Source organism: Daphnia pulicaria, chromosome 2, assembly GCF_021234035.1.
Source record: "Daphnia pulicaria isolate SC F1-1A chromosome 2, SC_F0-13Bv2, whole genome shotgun sequence".
NCBI classification, from domain to species: Eukaryota; Metazoa; Arthropoda; class Branchiopoda; order Diplostraca; family Daphniidae; genus Daphnia; species Daphnia pulicaria.
Genome location: NC_060914.1, coordinates 809,957 through 835,920, shown reverse-complemented (window position 1 = coordinate 835,920; position 25,964 = coordinate 809,957). Strand labels below are relative to the sequence as shown.

Here is a 25,964-nt window from a genome sequence, read left to right as displayed (position 1 = left end):
TTCCTCAAGTCTGAATAAAATAGACAGAGGATATAGAAAGGGACCCGAGAGATGAATAGAAGTCCATTACATTTATACTATCCAGTGAATATATATGGGGACATTACATATCATTTTCTAAACTAATAATCATGGCACGGATAAAGGAGAAGAGAAAAAAAAAAACGGATAGAGGAAAGTAGAGAGACAGGAAACTAGAAAGATATTGACTGGATGGGTATATACAAGTTTGAGGGGGGGGGGGTCGCTAGGAGATGGATTGTTAAATAAGATTGTCTCGGGCGGCTCCACCGTGATGCATTGTCTTATATTCCTTTAATCCCCAGTTTCTATATAATAGTAGTAGAGCAGCTATATATACACACTTTCGCAATCTTTCTCGCAAAGATATATAGCTCAAAGCGAAAGTCTATATATTGCGGTACTTACTCAACTAAAAGGATTCTGCTATGCAATTGGACTCATTGAATTTGAAATAAAATAACAAAACAAAAATTCCCTTGACAAATTGAATCAGTTATTACACAACTTTTCCCTATAGTATCGTGTGCTGTAGAGAAGAGAATCTCACTTCTGATGAAATCTCTAGTCACAACCAATAGGAACAAGAGCCTCGAGTGCCTGTATATTTTCTCCCACGCGCGCTCGTGATTGCGTTTGCGTTTTTATTTGTCTGTTCGGCTCGTCACGTCATTTCTTCCAATATCAAAAATGAAAAAGGAAAAAAGGCTAATAATAATAGCCGAGTAGGTGTGTGTCGATTCCGAACGAAGAAAGCAGTGGCACCTTTATACTATATTTCTTTTTCTTCCGACGAAATTGCCACCAGCCAATTTCGTCTCTGATGACGAGTGGGAGCTATAGGAAAAAGAAAAAGTTCCTTCAATAGTGTTCGTGTCGCAATCGTCACAAAAGCCGAATGAACTTTGGATTACACAAAGAGCCAAGTTCTGTCACACAAACATATAACGACCACCCATAAGTTTGAAAATCACGCCAGCAAGATCTTTTGGCTCCGACAAGAAAACTATACGGTTCTAGATGTGTATTCACAATTGTCTTGAAAAATAAATGATACGATGACGCACGGACGTCATATGTCTCCACATACATATGCAGCTGCTGAGGAATGGTGAGTTCGTCATCGACAGAATAATATATAACTATATAAGTCGGCTTTGATCCAGTATAAGAGAAACTATATAGTCTAAAGATCGACAAACTATACGACGAGCGCTGTCATCATCGGAGAAAAAAAAAAGAGTTTAGGAATAGGGTCGAGTTTGATGGCGGCACGAGAGTATTATAAATCCAACATCAATAGTTGATATCAAGTTCTTCTTGCGTCAAATTATATTGCTGACGACGAATCAAATCTTACTTACTTCCTTTTGTCCTTTTTATTCATTCATCGTTTTGGTTTTTCGTGAGTATCCCGGCCGATTTATTTCTTGTCTCGGCGATGGCTCGGTTTTTAATGAACGACACCACGGGAGGGGGTACCACCATTTGTTTGCAGCCCTTGACAATTTATGAAACTAAAAGCGTAGCCTATTCATACATATTGCCCGTCACTTTCTGCCTATTACATGTGTCTACCTAGATTACGTCATGCGTTACATCATACACTCCTTCTGCCGTATAACAATTGTGGAACTGACATTCCGCTAAATCACGAGTCCTCTTAAGGAAATCGCTCTCTGGGCGAGATACATTTAGAAATCAGCGCGACACTGATGGGCTTTCAACATGTTTGACACGCGTCGTCCTTTTCATGTCCGATTCCAAAGCAACATTATAGTTGCTGTGGTTGTAACCGTCTGCAGTGGAAGCATGGAAGCATCTTGAAGAGAGCTAGACGCCATAGCGCTGCGCTGACAGGTGAATACCTTGCCCACAAATTGCTCTTAAGATCCTCGCGGTCGCTTCCTTGACAATCCAATCTATAGTGCCGAGTACACACGTCGGCGACACAAGACCCATCAACGAATAACACAGCAGCTATACTATACACAGTGTCGTCGAAAAAGAACGTGCTCTGTCGTCGATCAAACCACTGGACGAATGAAATCGTCTGGTGGCCCTTGATCCAGCATCTTCCTTGGCGGGGTGTACTATAAATAAGAAAATAATCCATTCGAGAGATGACGTTATAATGTTAGAAAACTTTCATTATTAGATAGCATATGTATTGATCGTGCGCGATATATCATTCAACCGCTTTACAATAATCTCGACAATAATTAGACTCTATATAGTTATTAATATATGTAGATAATATAGTATAATACTAGCTAATTGTGTGTGTGTGTGTTTGGTGTGTGTGTGTATGGCGCGTGCGCCTCCCCCGCTATACGTTATAATATGTATTTATATTCAGATGAAACTCGAGATGTTATATGTTCTCTCTCCACAGCCTGGGCTCAGCAACGAGAAGAGGGAACCGGGGGAGAAATATAACGACTACACATCAGACATGACGATATAGTAGTAATAATACAGCGAGAGATATACAGTGGGGTGGGGGATTGGTGGTGGATGGGTTGTTTTACCAACGATGACATACTGACAGATGGAGAAATGGAGACAGCAGAATGATGTGTGTCTACAATATTATACAACAGCCAACTGACGGGCAGACGTATGAAACGACCACACACAACCCAGCAGTGTGTGTGTGTATACATAATATTATACCTCCACTCCGTACAGACCCTCAAACACGATCTTATAGATCTTGAGACCTGTCGAAGGGAGACATAACTACTAGACTGGATTTCATTGGCAACACGCACATCAGAGCACAGACCGAACATGGCCATGATTTTGAGACGTCGAAATCAATGAATTGGATACATCAACTCTCCTCAGTCGTTTTCTCAATCCAGCACTAATAATCATTTCAATAACAAGTTCAGATATATACTATGCGGGTTATACTTGTGCGTGTCTAATGTACGTATATACTGAACACAAATTCATATATGTATATTACCTCTCTCTCTGCTGGGATGGGATGAGTTGGCAGTCGCGCGACCGAAAACACCAAAACCATTCGCAACCCAACCGAACAAACGTTTCCTGGAAACCGAGCGCAGATTGTTCTATTTACAGACACGGGGTTTATATATATATAAACACTGGCGAATAATATCAGATTATTTTTATCAATGAAAAAAGATCTAAATGTCAAATGGTGTGCATCTCGGGAGGGGTTTTGAGTAAACGAGCTGAGACAATTCGTATTATAATGAAAGCCAAAACAACAACAAAAATTAATTATTTAGAATTGAACCGAACTGAATGGATCTCGTGACAGAAGAGATCGATGCATGGTTTCACGAGGTTGTCGTTCGTGCGCATTGGGCGAGGGATGGAGCCTATGGCATACACATCTGCTGGGAGATGGGCAAAAGCAGTGCAGCGTACAAGATGCGGAAATGTCAGTTCGTATATAACCAACCTCTGCTGTTGGAACTCTCTACGTCCTGGGAAATGATTTAGATGCGGAGGAGGGAGGGAGGAAGAGAGAATCACACTGGGCAAGGATCAGGACTGAGCAGATTGACGATAGAATGTTGCGGCGGCTGATTTTGCTGCAGCTGCGGGAGCGGCAGAACCGTCAGGGCGTTGTTCTGATTATTGATGGCCGCCGACGAGTTGGCCGGGCGGTGGTGAGCGACGTTGCTGGCCGTGGCCAGCGGAACCGACTTCCATTTGTCGAGCAAGCGCGGGCGGAAGATGCGGCTGAAAGTCTGCCGGAATTGGCGGCTCATGACGCAGTAGAGCAGGAAGTTGATGGCGCCGTTGATGAGGGCCAAGATGTCCGTCAGTTCGCCCAGGTGGCGATAGCAGTTGGTGAAGAAAGCGTCGCCCAGGATGCCGCTGAGGAGGGCCAGAATGCCCTGCGGGAATTCAGTCACCAGAAACAGAACCAAAACGGCCAACAGCATCCGGGTAGTCCGGTCGTGTTTCTCCGATCCACTTCCCGACCCTCCTGTCGCCGCCGGATGGCTGGACGTGTTGTGTCTCTCGACGGCCGACACCGAATGCTCCGGGTCGTTGCCTCCCATTGCGCTGCTGGCCAGGGCATTCTTCTTTGATGAGTGGGTGTTATTGCTCTTGAGATTCTGGCGTCGCTCCTTGGCGCTGACCAGGGCGCTGATCAGCCGGAAGCTGAAAAAGGTCAGGGCCACGCAGGGGATGAGCTTGACGACGACGCTGTACGTCCAGAAATTGATATTCTCCAGGAGACTGTCGTTGGCCCTGGCCAATTCGCTCGTGCCCAGAACGTAGAGCGTGTGGTTCTTTTGCTGCTCGTCCAGCAGCCAATGCTGCTGGCCAGTGGCGTTGGCCAGCAGCCGGGCGGCAGCGCTGCGGTTGCTGGGCGGAGGCGGCGGCACCTGGTAAGGCGTCTCCTGGATCGTGTAAGTCAGGTAGATGGGGATGCAGACCAGCGGCGAGACGACGTAGGCCAGCAGGATGGCCAGGAGGGCGCGGTCGAGTGTGCACCAGTCGCGCGAGCGCAGCGGATGGGCGACGGACAGGTAGCGCCAAACGGCCAGCAACAGGGTCAGCCAGATGGAAATGGTGTGAAAGACTTGAGTTACGTGGGCGTGAATCAGGACGTAGACGGTCCACGGATAGCTGAAGCGCTCGTAGACGGGCCGCCCGTGCAGAATGTACATGTGCATGGTGAAGGGGATGTACTCGATCATGACCAGGTTGTCGGCCAGGGCCAGGCCGGTCAAGATGGCGTTGGTGGGCGAGATGCGCTGGTCCATCCGGGTCAGGACGATGATATTGAGCGTGTTGGCCAGCATGCCGAACAGACACACCACCAGGCTGATGTAGCCGTGCATGATGAGATAGGATTTGCGGAAGGCTTCCAGCCCGTCTCCGCAGTAGAGCTTGGCCGCCGGATGGATGGAGGCCGGAGAAGTTGTCGCGGCAGTACCAATACTACTACTCGATTTGTTCATCATCATCAAGAGGAAATCTTCTTCCAGGCTGGTCCAGTCGGTTTCGTTGAGGTTGCTGGTCTGGTTCAACATGGCCATCATCTGCTCACCCCAACTGGCGCCCACTCCGACCGCCTCCGCTGGTGACACAAATAGCTGCATCTTAACTATACAAGATAACACACACGCAAGATCTTGTATCTTTTCAACTGACAAGTCAGCAGAGACGACAAACTGGGCGGGCGGGTCCGGCAAGCAGCGCACGGAAGGACAAACTGAATCAATCAATTGGGATGGACATTAAGGAAGATGAAAACAATCCGTTTCATCCTTCTCGGCCGTCAACAAAAAGATGTCGTTGGCTGAAATTGGAGACGAACTTGAGCGAATAAGACGACGGACACGATAACACGGGCAGTCCGGTGATGTGTGCACCCGACAGAAGACGCGTAACGACTGGCCTGGGCACAGGACGGAGTGGCCGTGCTCTTCTCGCATTGTCTTGCCACCACCAGCAGTTGTCCCTCTATAGGCGGTTACCTCCGACTTCAGCCTGGCAATATATCAGCGGAATTTCATCCGCTTGCGCTTGCGCATCTCAACTCTTGGGCGGCGCCCCCATCCACCTCACGGAAAGTAAAAGAGTTACGTGAGACGGCCGCGTGTGATGCCAGCACTCTCCGCAGACGGGCAAAGAAAAGAAAAAAACATGTCGCCCAGGCTATGCCGCCGTCACTCACCTTGTCACATATTGTCCACTGTATATCCAGCGCAGGCCTATAGGTCCAAACAGCCCGGAAGAAAAGGAAGACAACAGTTGGTAGGGGATGGAGGCATTCCGTGTCACGCAATCCACCCTCCCTTTTATGTGTCGATGGATAAGGCGCGGAAGGACAGGCGTATACATACCTACATATTTTAGATGAGAGAATGAGTGTGTGACCGGGTGTTTCTATTCTCACCTGGAAAGAATGGGAGGAGAGACCGCGGAACTCTATAGCCTATACGGATTCGCACCGGAACATATTCCTCTTTGCAGCAGCTCGTTTGTTTCTAGACTTGATGTCTTGCAGCAGCAAAGGCCGGCCCTGATGCTCCCCTTCTTGATTGTCGACTGGCCGATCTTGGTGGCCTTTGCTGCGCTGTTGTTGAGCACCCAACAGCCTTCGAGCGAAATGAGTGGCCCGTCCATTTCTGCGGAAAAAAAGAAAGAAAAACCCGCAAAGAGAGAGCTGCTGGCCGTTACATATCGTGTCGTGTGCATTACTTTTGTTACGGCCCGGGTGTAGTGTATATCGCTGCGCTGGATAAATCGTCAATACCTTTTCTTTCTTTTCTTTTTGGGTTGGTTTCCTGCGTGAAAAATGGGCAAATTGTATTCCCCCCTACGTCGGGTCGGCACAGCACACGGCGACGGTAGATTGTTATATCCTGCCCAGCTGTGTGTCTCTATGTAGATTACAATCTCTATAGTTTCAACTACATCATATAGGCTTGATTCATCTCAGATTGCATAGTACACACCGTATTAGTCAGTAGTAGTCCGATATAATCAATCATTGAATAATATGCACGTATAGGAAAATCATGCGGATGGGCGGAGTTCTTCATCATCTAATGGATTGCTCCGCTTCAGTGAATGTCTTCAGTCGATTTTACCGAGAATCGCTCACGTCGCTCATAAACCGGAAACGGACTGGGCCCGATGGGGAAAAATAAAAAAAATAGAAACGTTGAAAATTGATGTTGAAATGCACAGCCGGTACGCCGATATATTCAATTGCTAATCCAGCACTCAGTGCTGTGCGGACGAAGGGGGAGGGGTAGAGAGTTGATAACGTATATAATGTCTCTCGGATTACACATATCTGGTGGCGTGTCGCAAGATGAAGTTCTAGGAGCCTCCCTTCCTTCCCCATTCATCACACATTTCACGCCGAATCAAAATTGGATGCCGTCTATATAGGCTATAGGCTCCTGCCAGTAGTGCTCCTATCGGAAGCAGCAAGCTCTTTTGTCCTCCTCGTGTCACGTTTGACGCCCGTGAGAGAGAAGAGAGGCTATCAGCTATAGCCAACGGGTATAGCAACACACACACGGGGGTATTATAGCCATGGCTAGTTGCCCATCGTACTGGGCACCCGGACAACGGCGGTTATAGGAGTCATCTTTGGCCGATCCCGATTGTCACTAGGCTCTTCTTTTATATGTACTGATGATGTACAGTATCATATACAAGTGAATGTAATCGACTGTGTATATGCTCCTCCTTTTTGAACGGATAGTATAAACAGGAGTTAGTGCCGGAGTAGTTTTCTTCTACTCTCCGTCTTCCGGTCGTATTGATTCCGCTCGATCTCTCGACTTATTTCCTTTTTCAAAAATATAAAAGCTCCGATCGTGCCACATCGTCGTCGTTTGATCTCTTATATAACACAAACTGATGGCTCTTTTGATTTTCTCTTTCGTTCGGTCGGTCGCCTATGAACATTTTTGTCTTCCGCCGTCATATTATTTATAAAATATTGACGTTTCGTTTATTTGTTTGAGTTGCTCTCTCCCACATCTTCAGTTTCTTTTTTTGTTTCTTTGGGAATTGTCTTTTTGACAGTTTGGTCGAGGGGGGTTGAGGGCCAATGTGCATGTGCCGTTTAATCGTCTGGTTGACCGAGAGAGGCGTGTCCACTTTGCCTGTTTCCCCGATAAAACGTTTGAATTGTGATGCAGTTGTGCCGCATTTTCTCCCAATCGTTCCGGTCGAAACTCCGAGAAACTATAGTTTATGCCATCATGGGCTTTTGTTTGTTCTGAGCGGAACTCCATTAGATTCCTGTCGGATTTGAAGGACGAGGTTTCCTATCAAACATCGGCCACTTCCGCCCAACTCTCCCAGCCTAGCCAGATTCCGCATAATACAAATTATATAATACTGGCATCAAGTTCACAGTGATTCGCGTACACTTCTCTGAACCATTGACATTTCGCCCGGAAACTTTTTGAATTTCCCCTCAAAACAGGACAGGTGTGTAGTGCACTATGGGTGGAATAATGAGCTGATTAATATAAATAGTTAAATACCTATCATCTGTTTATAGCGAGCCATCGAAAAAAAGAGAAAGTTTGGCATTTGAAAAGTTCTAATTGCTTGATGATGACAGGCAAATCACCGGCCGACAATAATCAAGTCATCAGCGCTCGTCGAGAGACCAGACCATCGCTGCTCGCCCGTGCACTTCACCCGTCAAACGCTGCGGCGGGGGTGGGTGAGCGAAACACAATTTTCCAAGGTAGTTAATTAATGCGAAAGCAAATATATCAAAGAATGTAACGATCAATCAGCGTCACAATCTGGTAGTGCCGGTGATCGATAATGATCAAACCCCCACGCCAAAAAAAAATTGCCGACTCGTATACATGTGAATCTTTCGAGGTACAATTATCCCAAACCCAACATTAAAGACAATCAAACAACTTCAAATCTATTTTGTTTTTAAGTCTAAAAGAATTAATTTCCTTATTTGTCTTCTCTCTGAATTGTGGGGGTCGCTGTTCATCAAAAGGCCATAGCAGTAGGCCAATAGGCCAGCCAGTAGGTATCGTCATCCGTGGGTGTGCTGGGTGTATGTATAGACGCCCAGCTGCATAATATCCAACAGACGAGTGCGGTTGGGTGGGCACCGATCAAGTTATTCTTATGGGAAATCGAATCGGTAGCAACTTGAGCGCCAGTTTACTTGGGTCTCCATCAGTGCGCCACTCGGCTCTCTCTCATTCACTCGACCGTGTCTGCTATTTGCAACGCCGATAAGCGGCCAGCACGGGTGTGTCAGGCCCCGCAGCAACAGCTGCCCCCCACACAACAAGCATCACCAGAAAGAGCACTTACAGTCCACAGCCTAGAGTATATATTTTGATAAACAGTTGGAATAAGAGAAATGTGGAAAGGTCGAAGTGCGGTGCGCTCATTTGAGCCTTGCACCGATGAGTGTATGGGCCGTCTATATAAACTCCAGTCACACACATTCACAGCGTTGGTGGGTGTTACTATATACACTCTTTTTTAATATAACCGCGCAATATTTACGCTTATAAGATTCCCAATCTCGTTGAGTACAGGCCCATGTATATGCGACTTGCGGAGAAAAGGGATGGATTACAAGACGAGAGAAATGACACGAGCAATATATACACACATCAGCAGGAGCAACAAAGGAGAGAAAACGTGTATCAAAATGAACGCCGAGCTCCCAGCATATATAGACGCCTCAAAATCAACAATATCGCCCCCACGCTCATGTTCTCCTTGTCCGACCGCCATCACTAGATGAAATATTTTCATCAGCTTCCAACAACATCTATATAACATATTGTGTGTACAGCAGTCTCGAGCTTTATTAAGTGGCGAATGGCAGCCATCGCTCCTACTTCATATAATGCAGAATAAACCTCCAAAAATTTCGATTCATCAAAATCCTCGTCGGATATAAAATTCGAATTTCAATCAAATGCCACGACCAAAGCCTTTTATTTTTGTGTCTGTATCATCAGCACTAATGGAACGTCAGATATTCCTCTGCAATCAATTCTGCGCTCTAATTCTTCCTTTTAAACTATAAACACACAGACAGACAGACAAGAAATGACGGCCGTTCATCTCTAAATGCCAAAATCAAAATGGCAGTTGAGGAAAAAGAATATAAATATCTAACGCCGGCCGGGAGAGAGAGAGTTGAATAGCTGGCTTGATTTTCTCTCAAACTTGTTTTGGCTTTCGTTCCGCCACAACCCCGGTCCGCGCGAGATGTCTCAAATGAGCAACATAATTCAGTTTGATGGAGAAGAATCTCGTTGATAATGACCGACGATCTTTGGCATTTGAAACGAGAACGACTTCGATTTCCCGCAAAAAAAAACATCAAACGAAAAAAAAAAAAGATCAGGGAGAGCGGGAAAGAAGAGGATCCATCTCGATCGAGACGCGTTCTATCTAAACCTATATACGATAGACCGGCACTAAGTGAATATCTAGGGACTCGCCAGGGACTTGTGTATTCCTGGAATATAAATATACAAGCAACGCGCGTATACACACATTATTATTCTGGGTTTTTTTTTTTTTACCCCCGCCGATTTTGACTCTCAATGCCCAATTTCGAGAAATCGATCGATCATCTTTAATGGGATTACCTTATAGATTCAAAAATTGTCGACGCTAACAGGGTTGATGGCAGCAGTCTGATGTTGATGTGCTTTTCTATACCCTATATAGCTGCTAGATATAGTACTAGGAACCCAAAATGTCACGAAAGTTTGGAGTCGGTGGGAATAGATCGACATGTTTTAGACTTTTTATTTTTTTTTTCCCCAGTGTTATTTTATTATCGATCGAGCTAGCTCCCTATATATGCCGCCCGTGCTGCGGAGTTCAGCTATAGTTCTGTCACACTTTTTTAAAAAAATAAAAGACTTTGAAAGACTTTTTTGACTCGTTTCTGGTCTTCCAGTTGACTTGCGATGGCCAGCGCACGGGGGTGCGACATTTTCACGTCACGTTTTTAATCCCGAATGGCATCGTGGCTCACCGGGGTGCGCTATTTCAAGAGAGAGAGAGGCCGGCTTTGTTTTATTTGCTTGCTTTGTCTTTACGTGACTGTCCGAAATAAAAAAAAAAAAAAAACTTTTATTTTTTTTTCTTGCCCAGCGCCGTTCTGTATTTCTCTAGAGCTTTCACTTTGCTCTGCCCGCGCTGCTGAGGCGGACCGAAAGAAAAAGAAAAATAACAACAGAGCAAACACACCCACACTTGCTGTGCTATATATGGTGGCCAAAAAAAAAGAGAGTCAAACGTCCCAAGTTGAAGAAAAAGCTAAACGAGTTAAAAACAGAGTCAACGTGTACGCACTTGATGTAACTCGGTTGATATACACAGCCATTTTCTTTCTCGTCTGTCTGTCGGGATGAGGATATTGGCCATATCTAACAGAGTCTAGATATAGCAGCAGCACGACTGGGAACGATATACGAGTCGATGATGTGTAGCCGCAAAAAAAGATGTAGGCGCGCGGTGAGAGCTGAACTGGGGAATATCTAAAGAAGAAACCCGACTATAGGTTGTATATGTTGTTAGACTCTATATACCCATGTCTCTCGATGTCTAAAGGAGCCGGCGGGAGAAAACTGACAGTCTGATATGTCATCCGGGTGAATAAGAAAACAACAAGTATATAGAAGAAAGAATGAATAAGATTACAGTAAATCACGAAAAGATATCCTGCCTTCTCTCCTCACCAATTCAAAACCCTCCACAGGGAATAGCACGAATACCAACTACATCAGAAAAAAGAAAACAAGAATGTGAAACTTCTCTCCTATCAGGCCTACATCTACTGCACTTATATTTCTATTTTGAGAAGAGATGGATGAACAACGCTGCCAGTCTTTCATATATCGTACCACTTGTGGGGTCCGTTTCAATTCCAGTTTTCCTTTTTTTTTTCTCTCTTTCCAATCAGAAATCCTATCGAATCAAGGCTGCATCCACCGGGTTTCGGCAATTATTTGTGACCGAGCCTCTTATTATTTTTGATCAAAAGTCAGGAGACGGCGGTTTTCTCGTTTGTGTACTAAATTTCATTTAAATATTTATTTAAACCAGGGGAGTTCTAAATATACTTGCATTGTATATTATTATTATACTTTGTGCACAAAGTTTAAACGTCCACAAAATGGATTACAAGACAGAGAATACATGCAAATGCTTTCTGAATAATATTTCAGCAACTTATACAGTAATACTCAGACATGACCCATATCGGTGTATAGAATTTCAATGGAACATTATGAAGATTCCCTCCAATATATAAGTTGAATAATATTCGCACAGTTCAACTTTGGCAACTGCGATGCTGGTTGCCTGATATGTGATATGGCTTGGAGCACTTGTCAATAAGAAGCTCTAGGCTCCAGCTCTGATATTAATCCAATATTGGGTGAAATTGGCTGCATACATCAGCTTGAATCCGCCAGATCAAATCACGTGTCGAAAGCGCCACACACATCGGCAACAAGAGTTTCTCCGACTCATTTTCTCTGAACACTGAATATCAAGCGCCAACATTATATTAAGGGCAGCCCGTGAATTTCGTCAAAAGAACATTGGAGATATTACAGTCACATTGAATTATTGCCCCCCGAGGGATAGCCGATATATCTAGAGAGAATAGAGTCTGAGCCGCAGAGAGATTCAAATCATTCAGTGCAAGACCAGCAGCCTTAATAACCCCGGTCTCTCTATACAATAAATGCGAATATTTATACTAGACACAAAAGCGACAAGGGATATGTAAGAAAATCTATCTTGGTGATGCGACTGCTGTCAAGAGTCTGCATGCATTGTTATGGTCCAAGCGAGTTTTGTTTTCAACCCCAACCACAATTCTGTCCGGGTAGCCTATGCATTGGGTTGACATTGTTATGTCTATACATATTTACCTATAAGCCGGTTGAGACCGGGTGTTATTCTACGGCTGGGTAACTGGGTATACTCTATACACTCTCTGATGAAAGACAAGCGGACGCGCTGTCCGCCTGCTGAGGTTGTCATAGCAGCTCTGCTCTAGTTGCTATTCTCCTCTCGTTAAACTATGCTAGGCACTATAGTGCGGATTGGGCGGCGCCCACGGTTCTATTAGTCGCCACGTCTTCTAAATGCCGATCAATAGAGAGAATATACGTATACTATACTATAGACTGTTTTACGCCATTTATAAGATGATCGTATAATAAAAAGGCTGCCTCCACCCACTCTGCTGATGCGTTATCTTACTCCTAACAACCGCAGAGACACGAAATCGAGTCGTTAGATGAGCTGAGAATATCTCGCTTCCTTTTTTGTGTCAACCAAATGGGAACTATGATATAATAAAGAGCTGGCTGGGAGCTGCACATCCTAATTAACGAATCGACTTTGTTTCGCTGCGAGTTTCTGTTTTCTTCCGCTCCACCCAGTTGCGATAACATGTTGTCAAATGGAGACGAGAGAGTTGAGCAGCCCCAAACTTTTCCCCTTTATGCCATTATTCACGCAATGGCGCGCTCGTTTGAATTTACAAATTGACGTGCGTGTTTGGGTTAGGTGACGTTATCTTCTTTTTCTTTTGCGGTCCTTTGCCTTATCTCATGGCTGAATGACAACACATTACGCAGTCGAAACGCACACACGAACGGCTGTCGGCTCCCGGCAACTTGCATGTATACGGATATCATTTCCCGCTAATGATTTTAATTTTGATATTTCATTCATTCGAAGATTATGTGTATAATCCGATTGGACGACGACAGTCTTTTTTCTTCAACGAAAAAAAAAGGACGCACATCATTCAGTTCAGTTCATTCAGAGACGCACAATTTTCAATTTCACCGAAAGGAGGCAGCGAAGAAAGACGGCGTCACCTGCATCTCGGCTCTGTTCCCATCTGGGTTGTTTTTTTCTTTTTTTAATAAAGAGGCGAACGCCATTCACCCAACCACCCATCAATGTAACTTATACGATTCGCACCACAGACAGACAGCAGCAGCAGCCGGCCTCGCCCCACTCTTCTGAGAATGACAGTGGGAAAATGGCCATCTGCTGGATAAAAAGGAGAGAGAGATGAGCGATCAACAACAGAACGCCGTCCCCCAACAGCAGCAGCAAATGAATGTCCGAAATAAGAGATAAAACATATTCACACCTCTATAGTTTAGGATAGAAAAACCAACTTGCGTTGCAAATCATTTTGGGTGTATACGTTTTGCCACGACCTTTTGAAATATTGAGTCAAAAGTCCAGCGCTGGCAATCTCGGCGCACGTCTTACACTCAGCCAACCGGATTGATGATGATGACGACTTTCGCAAGTGAAACAGTCCAGATGCTAATAATGAAGGAGAGCGGGGGATGAGTTTGTGGGATTGTGGGAGCCGGCCAGGATGCTGGCCTTGTTTAGAGCCACAACACAGCACTCGGATTCATCTGTCTTCTGCTGTCCAGACATTTCTCCCCCCCTCGCAGCATCTGTGGAACGATTCAGTCGCCACCACTGTCCACCGTGTCCACTATAACCACTATAATATGGATCGGTTGGAATATACACAACCTGTGATGAAATCATATACGAAATAACTGCGGCCTCTTAATGGATTCGACCATCATAACGCCGTGTACTATGTGCACACACGTCGGTCTTCTCTTTCGTATAGTACGAATTGGAACGGAATGATTTGGCCAGCAGCAGACGGACCGGTTTTGGGGGGGTTCGTGATCGATTTCTTTTGGCTCAAATGGCGCATGCATTATGATATATTATCGGAAACAATCAGCAAAAAGGATCAAAGAAAAAACAAAACACGTTTTATACCCTGATTGTTTATCGATCTGTTTTGTTTGTTTGTTTTTTTTTTCGGTGGGAGTTTGAACTCTCGTCTGTGCTGGCCGGGCAGCGTAGAAAACATAATATAACTATAGCTATCCATGATGCGTGTTATTTCTCTTGATTTGTTTTGATTGTTTCTCAGCCGTTCTTTTGTATTCCGAATACGTAGCGCACTAACGGCCCGTTTGAGGCTCTACACAAGCAGCTCCTGTATATAAGAAGAATGGACGGACGGGGTGCATATAATATCTATAGACGATAAGCTGCCTCCAATCATATGAGTTTGAAAAGGGGCAGAAGCGTTCATCCCTGTAATCAATGCTTTCCAACTTACTTTCGGGAAAGACGACGACCGTACATACTAGATATACTAGGAAATAACAATAATAAGGGACGACCAGAGTCCGCGATGCTATTAAGGCCGACATTGATAACAGAAAGTCCTTTAGGAATCTCCCAGGATTTTCGCTTGGATTTTCGCGTTGGACTTATTCCTGGGAACAACTCACTCCACCCACCCTATTATTTCGAGTCTTATCTTGATATTCAAAAGGGCAGAGCTTGCCAGATGATAGCTGTGCGGATTGTTCTATCTCTCTCTCGCCAAAAGTTCCTTGTAACCTTTCCTTTATACAACACGCAGACGTAGAGAGTTATTATTCTTTGTTGCATGGCCAAATAAAGGCCAGGACCGCATGCACCTCAAGAAAAGAATAGCTCCGCTTCATCACCTCATATTCAATAAGAAAACAGCAACTCCATGATTCAAAATATAAAGCCAAAGTGTTGACGCCCACCCAAGGCCAGCACACACTACAGCAGGCCTTATGAAAGAGTGTAATTGATGTCAGAGAAGCAGCGTCCGCTGCTGCTGCTGTGTACGTACTCTGCTATGGGGTATTATGTACTACCAGGATGAGCCCCTATATAACTCCATTGATGCTGAAATTGTGTGTCTAGCTCCTATATATATACATACGTGGTGTTGGGCAGCGCGCGTACACTGATTTAGGATGTTCGTATAAGTCAGGGCTCATCGTGACATATATATGTTACCAGCAGCACTGCTACGTATATTAGATAATATATTTATTTCAGGAAGGGGTGAAATGATTGCCTTGTGGGCGCGGCCAGGGCGCGGCTTTTTTCGTGAAGGTATATAGGTTTGACTACTACTTACCAACACGTATACTGCATAGTAATATCTAAATAATAATATACCGTCATAATGATTTACTCGGAAATGCATCCGGGCCGGCCGGCCGGCCACTTTTCTATTGTTGACGGATGTATAGATGAGACGAGCGAGATGATTGGGATGAGCAGAGCACGAAAGGTCATTCGCCTCGAAATAAAATACAGATAATTTACTCAGTGCTGGGTGTATAGCCATAGCGGACGAGAGTTCCCCCTCGTAATACATTCATCTGCTGTCTATACAGCAAATTGAATAGGGCGCATGTAATATACGTATTATATATCAACCCTATACGGTATACTGTACATCTTATAATAAGCAGCGGACAACCCCATACAATACGAACCAGAAGAAAACACCAATGAAATTGAGCGAGAAGAAGAATGAGGAAGGAATAGGAAATTCAATAATCTTCCTATAGTAACGATGTGCTGTTGCTATTATTATGTGTGTGATGACCACTGCTGCTGCTGCTAGCTATACAAGCCCAAGTTAATATATATTGTTTGGATAGAAATCCAATGTGGATATATACACACAGGCGGCCGTGGTTTATACGTTGACAATCCTTTCTCGTTTCTTTTCCTCGCCGTGTTATATGTCTGTACACATTCTGGGGCTGATATTCACATGATTGCGTGTTGAGACGCATATAGGGTTATGTATGGTCAGCAGTTATCTTGTGTACACGCTTCGACGGGTTTCTGTTATTATTATTATTAAGGCTACATAGTAGGAGACCGGAGAAATCTTTCCATTTTGTGTATACATACAGGCCACTGTGCTGTGTGTTGCTGGCATTGTGAAGCTGTCCGGATGTCGTCATAGGCGGTTCTACATTCCCGCCAGTCTCTCTCTAAACACGTTCGTGACTTTATTACATTTGACAGCTAAACCAACTGGATGACGCTGGCGCGCTCAGTCTGGCGCCTCGTCTCTACGACCTATATCAGCTCAATGTTTGACTAAGCTCACGCACGGGATTGATATATATATGCTCAATCACAACCAGCACGTCTTATTCGTCAAGTTTAGCTGCCGCATATAGAGAGAAAAATATACCGTTACGGTTACGCCACCCAGCAGCCATCCAGCTGATGCTGTTGGGTTTTTTAGACGCCCCCGCGGCATTGTGAAAAGTCTTGGCATTGGGATTTATTATGTAAGGAAACGGAATAAAGCCAACGTATACTATAAGGGATTATATTGAAGTGAAAAACACTCACATCCAAGAATAGCATAAAGAATAAGTGAAAAGACAAAATAATATTGAAGAAGCGGAAGCATCTGCTGACGACGATTTTATTCTTCTTCGTAGACCCTGTGCACACAGCAGTGGGGGTGGATATAGCTATAGGTCTGTCTATTGTAGATAGATGCATCAAATTTGAATATTTCCATTTTAAAACAGATCGCATGTACTATATACATAGGCGGCTAGCCAGCAGAGAACTTGCGCGTCTATGCAAAAGGCCGCCATCATCGACTTTTGAACATTGACGTTTGGCACGCTATAGCTCTTTTGTTTTTGTTTGCTTTTCACAAAACGGGAAAAATAGAATCGCCAATATACCCACTACAATCCTCAATCACAATCTCTCTCCTTCTCCTTGGGCCTGGATCAAAGAATTTAATTGGATGGAAAACCAAATCGAAATCAATCCAACCGCTCACCCTAAAGTATAGCTTATACTGCTTATACATACGTAGACCATGGGGGATAAACTATGTGTAGTGTTACAGCAGCAGCACGGAGGGGGTTTCATCAGCTATTGATATTTATTCTTTTTCCCTTTTTGCCTGTGCATATCGAACAATATATACACATATAAGCCCCAGCCCTCAACAGGCAACAGCAGCTCGACGCGGATGTACATATAGGATCGATCGATCCGCTTCTTTCGGCAAGAGAAAAAGATGTGGGGCTGCTGCGCGGGAGGAACCAGAGAGACGAAGAAAAAAAAAAAGGATCGACAACAAAAGAGCGAAAAAAAAATATATTTAGTCCAGGGCGTTTCCGCATGCTCAAACGGCATCCAATCGTTTCTAATACTAGGGGACGTTTTTTTTCCCCACCCGTCTGATGCTGTGACGACAACTGTGCGAGAAGTGCCATTCGTTTCCACCAAGTGTAGAGAAGAGAAGTGAAGACACCTTTTGATGACACAGACAGACGATGAACTGGACGCCCCCCTTTTCTTTTGGGTTCGCAGCACTTGACCATCGGCGCCTGTACACACTCTATATAGGAGAGTGTGTTATGTAGAGTTTAGTGTTAGGATAAGAACTTGTGCCTGCTCTTGGTAGAGGGTTGGCAAGTTTTTTCCAGTATAGCTATAGTACGTAGAGGTTCTACACATACTATACTATACACACCTGCTGGTGATATATTGTAGGTCGTCACATAAAAGAATAATCCCATCACGACACACAGACTTGCAGCTCGCTCTAATGCTGGCGCCTTCGTGTTCCTCCTTCTTTCTAATATATATTTGATCCCCCATAGTGCCATATATATTGCAGCCAACTCTAGTAACATACAAGTACACTGGGCTGGCACTGGCTGGCTGCAAGAGTCTGTTCACCGTATATAAACATCAGGAAAGTATACGGCATAAAAGCTGAAGACATTAACGATTCATCACCTTTCCGACTTTTCTCTCCATCAATGAAGGCAATAAAATTCAAGGTGGCAAGGCACCTCTATAGTAACAGGGTTCCTGCTTCTGAGCAGAGGAATAAGGATATAACCCCAAAAGAATACAAAAGGAGCTTTGATTTTGGTTTTGGCCGCCCTCGACGTATAATCTCGTAGTCTGTACACACATCCGTACAGCTATGTATAGTGATCCGCCAGCAGTCTACTGGGCTACATAGAATAAGCCATCGCTGTATTATATGGTAGAGCGTATACAGCACGCTTCCCAGCTGAAGTTGTGATTTTGTGTGTATGTGTGTGTGCGGAGGCTGTCAACGATGGTGAAATTCAAAGTCTTTCAAGCTGAACGGATCAAAGAGGAAGGTTTGTGCTCTCTCGTCTCTCTCTTACTTCTGCAATTCAATTTCCCCGCCACCGCCAAGGCCTTATACAATATCCTTAGAGAGAGAGAGAGAGAGATAGACACCACCACCACGGATGGGGCACAGCACAGCACACACATAAGTGGTTATTTAGCCAGCGCCAGACATTTTCAAGTGGAAAGAGATGCGAAGAGATGCGCGGATGCAGGCGACTGCGTTACACGTATGACGGATCGCCGTCGAAAAGCGTTCAAAGTGTCGTCTACTTCGTTCATAGAAAACTGCTGAATTAAATTGCCCCGCGATTATTGCATTATCTATACAGGCGATCTAAATACACACAACAACCAAAAGTCTCTATACACACCACCCAAAATATAGAGTATTATAATATAACGTTGTTATAATACGGCGCATCTTACAGCATCTTTGAAGTTTTGACTTCATACTTGATCCCTTTTCTCAAACTTTTTGGTAGCTTAAGGGGTTTTCACGTCATATTGTGCGTTCCCCTGTTGCCACGTAGATACGAACAACCATACTCTTATTAGCCAGAATCTTTGCTACATAACTCTCTCGATAACTCTGTGACCTTTTTTCTTCTTGTTCGGGGATTTTGTTTTATTTCTTGTTCTTTTCCACAGGAAAAAGCCAGACGAGAGTGTGTATAGAATCTACCGTGAACGCGTCTCAAAAGAATCAACGGCGCCCTGATTTTCTGGTGTGTTGCTGCACTGCGGCGCCAAACTTTCGTTATTTCTTTCATCTATAGAGAGACCAAAAGGAGGTCGAAGAAGGAAAATCAAAGTTGGGTCTAGATATATTAGATCTTTTATATTCACTTTGATTTTTCGACGTTGCGCTGCTGCTGCTGTCTCAATCAACTTTTGTGCTGGGGCGCATTAACTGACACGGAGCTTCTCTCTATAGCTGTTGTTATTCTTGCGCTGATGGAACATGCACCGGCAATCTGCAGCAGGAAATGTATTCTGTCAAAAACTTATTTTTTTCCGCCCTCAAGACTTTTCTTTCAAATTTTGTTGAAAAAGTTTTCCCAGTATATTTAGTTTGGACTCAAAAGTAATAATGATGACCCGCATGTAGTAGATACAAGAGGTCTTCTAGAATATTCGTTGTGATATGCCAAGCCACGCAACCTTTTTCTTTTTTTTTTTCGAATCAGAATATCTATAAGGCAATCAAGTATGCCTCTGCTGCGTGCTCCTGCGCAAGAGTCTATTTATAGACATAGCCCTCTCACAAATAATGATCATCATCGCCTTTTGGCCAAAAATGAATAATGGATGACGAGAAAAAAACTACAACAAAAAACAAGTTCGGCTGACGTGCAGGTACAAGTCAACAACACAAAAGATGATTTTTCCTCATTGACTCTCACCACCAGCAGCGACGAGGATGCAAGTGTGTTTACACACAAGACGGGCTTTTGAATAAAGAAAAAAAAAAAAGAAAAAGAAAATAATAATAACAAATCGGGGAGCCATATGTCCGGAACACACACTTGATGTCTAGCAAAGTCTAGGCAAGTATTGCATATTATACGCTCTGAATGGTTCATCAATTTGAATTGGCGCCGTTTCGCCGCAAGCCGCTCGGCAACAATCCAAACACAATCACATCAAAGAAAGGAAATTTTCCAGAATGATGACGGCATCGCACGTATATGTATATAGTACCTGTACACAATATTTGACACACAACAAGGATAAGCGGCAGACTCGTGCGCAGGTGGAAATGGTATACTACATTAGATATATCCCCGTTCATTTCCTATCGTGTGACATTTCTCCGGTTAGATTTGACTGGCCTCTGGCGAACAGAAGGTGTTTTCTGGCGGCAGCAATCCAATCATCGCAGATGGAAAAGAAATAAAAACCTAAAAGCGCTCCGGCGGCCAGTCAAGCCCAGCAGCCTAGGAGCGATTCTCTGTTCCGTTTTTTTTTCTTTTAACATTGGCTCTCCTGACTTGCAACATATTCCGAAATTGCCACGTGTATCGGAATCAGACAGAACACAAACATTTATGTCACCGTCTAGAAGACAGGACACACTTTGAAAATGTTGGCGAGATAGGAGCGAGACGGAATTGGCTTCCTGTTTTTGGCGGAATTGCCCGCCATCTCGTAGTCGCACGTCTGACATATGTCTATACATGACATGTGGATGCAATCAAGATGGCGGTCTAATGCGCTCTCATATTACCAGGTGTGACATTCTGGTCTACTACCTGCTCCGGATTTTATCCTTAATAATATTGGATACAACAATTCCGCGCAGCACATATCCGTTTATAGTTGATAGTTGTTAAAAAACAAGTCGCTAAAGAATCTAGCGGTAACTTTGGTTCGCAACTCATTTCGGAAATAGAACATTTCAATAAACAATGGACTGCGCTGGATAGTTAGTTTTCTTCTCGTCACTAGAGTGTTGTATAAGAGTGGGCGGTCTATTTGTAAATACCAGGGGCCAGGAATAACACCGTGTGGCCTCACTCTCTTTTGTCTATCCATGTGCGTATATCGCTGGAGTGAAGGAGGCCGGGCTTTGTTATGTTATTTTTTTCCAGCTCTGCCATTTGGCAGCTTTGGAGTTGTTTGACCCGGTGTCCAAAATTCTGTGAAAATGCAATTTTTCATAGGACACGCAAGGGAGCCGCTATTTTGCTCTCCTTATTGTCTCAACAAAAGAAGAAAAAAGGCAGGCGCGAGCGTCAGTCAACAGCGAGTTTACTCATTGTGACGTAACATTGGCAGCTGTTGTTCTTTCCATCCAATTTTCCACTTCAGCCACAACCAAGCGCTTTTTATTCTCACTGTCCCGCTTCTGGCTTTTTTCTCATCGTACACACGTTTTAGACACTGTCTCGGCTGCTGGCATTCGTGGAAATCCGGCGGCACTACCCTACACCCAAGGTTATACGCTTGCACAATAACTTCGTTTACCCAGAATCAAATTGAAGGTTAAACAAGAGCCTGGAATAACTGCGTATCGTGCGTTCTTGTATTATACCTCAAGTGTACAACGTTATAGTCTGAACTGATGTATGACGCTTTTGATTCTTAATAATAAATGACTGGCTGCTTTTACTATTTGACTGAAAATAATAAAACGAATAACGGATCCCTTTTCACAATACAAGTACTTGTGTTTGTTGTAGCGGTGCCAACTGGGAAATGTTTCAATGGCATGTACATAAGACTATGACCCGAAATTGACGCCATCTTCCAGTTGCTGCACTGCTGGACGGCTCTCAATCAATTCACCACACATCAGTCGTACTATACACGTTTGATTCAAATCCCTGTGATGTTACATGTCCCGCAGCGTAGCCAAAATACGAGTCAGTCACGTCTAACTCTAATTCAAAGCAACGACAACGGATGGGAATTTTCAAGCCGTCTTGAATCGCACGAAACTACAAGACCGAACTTAACGGGCGTAACGTAAATTTAGCAGTATCATATTCATTCCACAGCTGAGCATGTACATCATATACGCACAGCACAATGCTGCTCAAGTGATGGGACTTGGGGCAATTGGCATATACGGAACTCGAGTAATGGCTTCCGGCTGATAAAGAATGGGGAAAAATGGCTAAATTTTTGCTGGAACAGAAGATCACGTATTCCCTTTTCCTTGGCCGGTATACTTGCAAGGCTCATGCCACTTTCAAGTGCCCATTTATTTCCACTTATGTGCGTTTCTTGTTCAACATACAAAGGAGAAGAGAAATGAAGTGTGCCCAACAGGGCGATCCATCCAGCGACCGCCTTTCAGAACTTTTGTCATTTTAGATTCTAAACGACGGGAATAAATCGTTTCCACGGTCCATTTCGATGTGGAATAGACCTAATATTCGAGGCACATTAGACTTAATCGTTTTCCCCCTTTTATATTCATGGCGATGACTTTTCAAAGACAAGATAATGGCAAAGACCTCTTTTAATAAACGAACCGACAAAATCATCTTCTACTTCAATGATTGTTCATTTGAGCTTGACAACTTAGAGAACTTTCATCCGATGAAAACATCATTTGTCAACAGAAGAAATCGAGTCTAAATTGTCGCGTCAGCTGAATCATTTCCGTTTTGATTACGTCAGCGGGAAATCAAAAAATAAGAAAACAAGCAAACGTGAGAAGATCTAAAAAGGATGACGCAGAAATGCTTTTCAGATTTTAAGAAAAGCGCGGCGTTGTTATCCCTTGATGGTTGAAGAAGCGCCCCATCACGTTCTTGTCGAAATGCACGAGTCCTCCCGACATATCCGCCAGTGAAGTTCTTCACTTCGCTCTTATTCCCATTTCGCTTTAGACGGGTTTAGATATGCCCCGAATGATTGGCGTTTGTAGAGTTGCCACTTTGGGCATAGAAGGGTGTGCGGGTGTGCCGCACATCATCAGTATTCAGGGTTCGAAATGTTTCATTCAATAATGTTTCCCTCACAAATGCGCACAAGCTGAACCAGATGAATGCAGTGCAAATGGGAAAGATGAAAAGGGACTGTCTCTCCCTCCAGTGGTTTCGACGAAGAAAGAAAAATATAAAATCACACGGCGGAGCAGAGACTGATGACCACCAGCTGGCGGTAAAAGTCCCGTATGGACTAGACTCATTCATTTAGTGATGAGACGGACGCATTCGCGGAACCGAGCCTAAGGACTCGCATCCATGCACTTCATCTTGTCGTAGGGCATCTTGGAATTCCATTGATCGCAGTGCCCATCTGCTTGTTCATCCCGACCGCGCTATAATTTTCTGCGAATAGCGGAGATGTGTCGTCCCTGGAAAAATGATAAGTAGCAAATCAAACGGGTGTATATACGTATACGTGAAAGTAGCCAAGTGGTTATCTGCATTTCCCCTTCCTTTGAAGTGTATAGACCACCGAGACCACGTAATAAAGTAATCGTGACCTCGGGTGTTGCGGGTATATACATTGCAGAACGTGAGGCGTTTGATAAATGAAAACTCCGGGCGATCTTCAGGATTCTTGATATAGTCTTGAGGCAATTTCCGCCTTCGGAATTACTGTCGACGGACGCTTTCGTCGTAGCTCATATATATAGACTCGCCCGATTCTAAACCATATCCAATCAGCTTTGCCGAGAAGTTTCGTATTATAAATGTCATCGGCTCTGAACCTTTTTGATCTAACGCTGCCCTTTACATCGTACGAGATTCCGTGGTACGTATAGACAGTAATCTGATGAGACTTTGCAACTTCTCGCACGTCTTCTATCTCTAATAATGTACGTATACATCGTCGTCCAGACTTCAGTGTAGAGGTGACGACGTTGAATGAAGTGATGATGGACGTTCGATCGATTTAGGAAAATATAGTGCGCTATAAATGGCAAATCATCTCGAATGGATGCATCAATCTTGTTATTTTCTCCCCGTTTGGCCAAGAGATTATATTATGTCAATGGAGATATTTCCGTTTGGCAACATTTGCCAAAACCAACAGATTGGCTCCGTATAGCAACGATCCGTATGTGCTAGACTAGTAGACTGTAGCATCGTTGCGGATGATCTTTTGCCAAGTTCCATCGCAATGGAAAACAAATAGACGGCCAAATGAAATAAATAAACTAACCTTCGTATATGTTGTGCTGTGTATACTGGAAACGAGAGTGAAATATGAGCTGGGTGTATGGCGATGCCATACCCATGTAAAATAATTACAAGAATTTCCTTTTCGGAATTCTTTTCGCTTCCATCACTATAGCCTATCTATACATAAGGACAACATATTTCTCTCTTATTGGAATTGTGTGCAACCAAGAGCAAAGAAAGAAGATGAGCAACGTTGTACGGGAGATGTCATTTTATACCCTCTCCAACTCTCTTTATTTCTTTTAAATCAATTTGTCTAGTCTGCTAGACCTGCGGGTACAGTAATCTTAGACTATCTCTTCTTCGCTCTTTCTCTTGACAAAATACGATCTAGACATATAAAAAATGGGGTTCCGCTGAAGCCTATATTTATACGTTGTATACGTGTAATAGCTTTCATCTTAAGATCCAGTGATTCATAGCTTATACGCCCCTCTCTTTGATGTCTGTCTTGCTGCCTTCGCAGACCCAACAAGTTCACGTTCGATAGTATTGACGAACACGCCACCGACTGCTGAGTTGAGGCCGCTCCGCCATTATTGATGAGCACACATACGCAATCGGTGATCTCTCTCGTCGAGTTTGAGTCAGCATTCCATGGCATGTCAACAAAAAGAATAGAATTAAGGAGCCTTTGACGCTGGAATGCGACTATTCGACGGGGCTTTTGGATTGAGGCCGAAGGAGAGTTAAAAAAGAGTCCCTTCTTATTCTTTATTCACCCTTCTTACATTCTTACCTCAATCATACACGCTTGACCTTTGTCCATAGACAATCTTTTTATTTTTCTTGACCTTTGACCATAGACAATCTTTTTATTTTTCTTCGTTGACATTATTTTGATCCAGATTTCAGCTACAGAAGAACAACGCTGGCTGATATCCCTTTCTTTGTCATCGATTATCGTTAAAGAAAGTCTTCCTCGAGTTCCTTTCGACGTCCAAAACCCCCTCGATCCTTCGTAGAAATTCAGCTGGTAAAAAAATCTCAATTTTTTGGCATTTGAGAGAATCGGAGAAACGTTGGACCGAAGAAAACGTTTTCGGATTACTTCCGTTGGATCGATGTAAGCGAGGTCGTGTTGTTCTCCGCCTAGAGGTTTACTTCCGCCCAGCAAGATATTCCGACATAGGTGCTCCCAAAAATCAAATGTCTTTGTTCACTCGGATGGAAGATGAAGAGTAAATCGATAATCAGTAGTACCGCCAGATTTTCTGGCAAACCTCTACTGGTAGGGGAGACCGGGGCTATGTGGGACATGGGGCTACATTGGACATCGCAGTTTTGAGCATGTTCCCGTAATTTTTTTTAAATAATTGTTTTACCCAACATGGGGCATGGTAAATGCTCAAATATAGTAAAAAAATTATTTAAAAAAAATTACGGGAACATGCTCAAAACTGCGATGTCCCATGTAGCCCCATGTCCCACATAGCCCCGGTCTCCCCTACATGCCTGTCGAAGGGATGTCAACTTTGTCAACGTTTGAACTAACGAGATATCAGATATACATTGCTTTAAGTAGTTTCGTTACCTTTGGCATTAGACTTTTCAGTTCCATACCAAAGTGCTTATGATCCATATACAGAAAATTGATTGGGCAGAAGTAAATGCTGTTTCAAGATGTTGATCGAGAATGTGATCTGGAACTCGGACCAAGTTACTTCGAAGAATATAAGAGTTAGGTAACGGACGATATCGGATGATTTGTAGTTCGAAGCTGATAGATAA

The 25,964-nt window shown here is 43.9% G+C and overlaps 1 protein-coding gene across 1 annotated transcript; it reads right to left on the bottom strand.

Moving 5' to 3' along the window:
* Positions 1 to 2,185: 2,185 nt before the first annotated feature.
* LOC124327101 (G-protein coupled receptor dmsr-1-like) lies at positions 2,186 to 5,473 on the bottom strand. The gene has a single exon (XM_046785975.1). It carries the CDS (start codon positions 5,121 to 5,123, stop codon positions 3,534 to 3,536), a length of 1,590 nt encoding a protein of 529 aa, XP_046641931.1. The 5' UTR covers positions 5,124 to 5,473; the 3' UTR covers positions 2,186 to 3,533.
* Between the last annotated feature and the right edge of the window lie 20,491 nt (positions 5,474 to 25,964).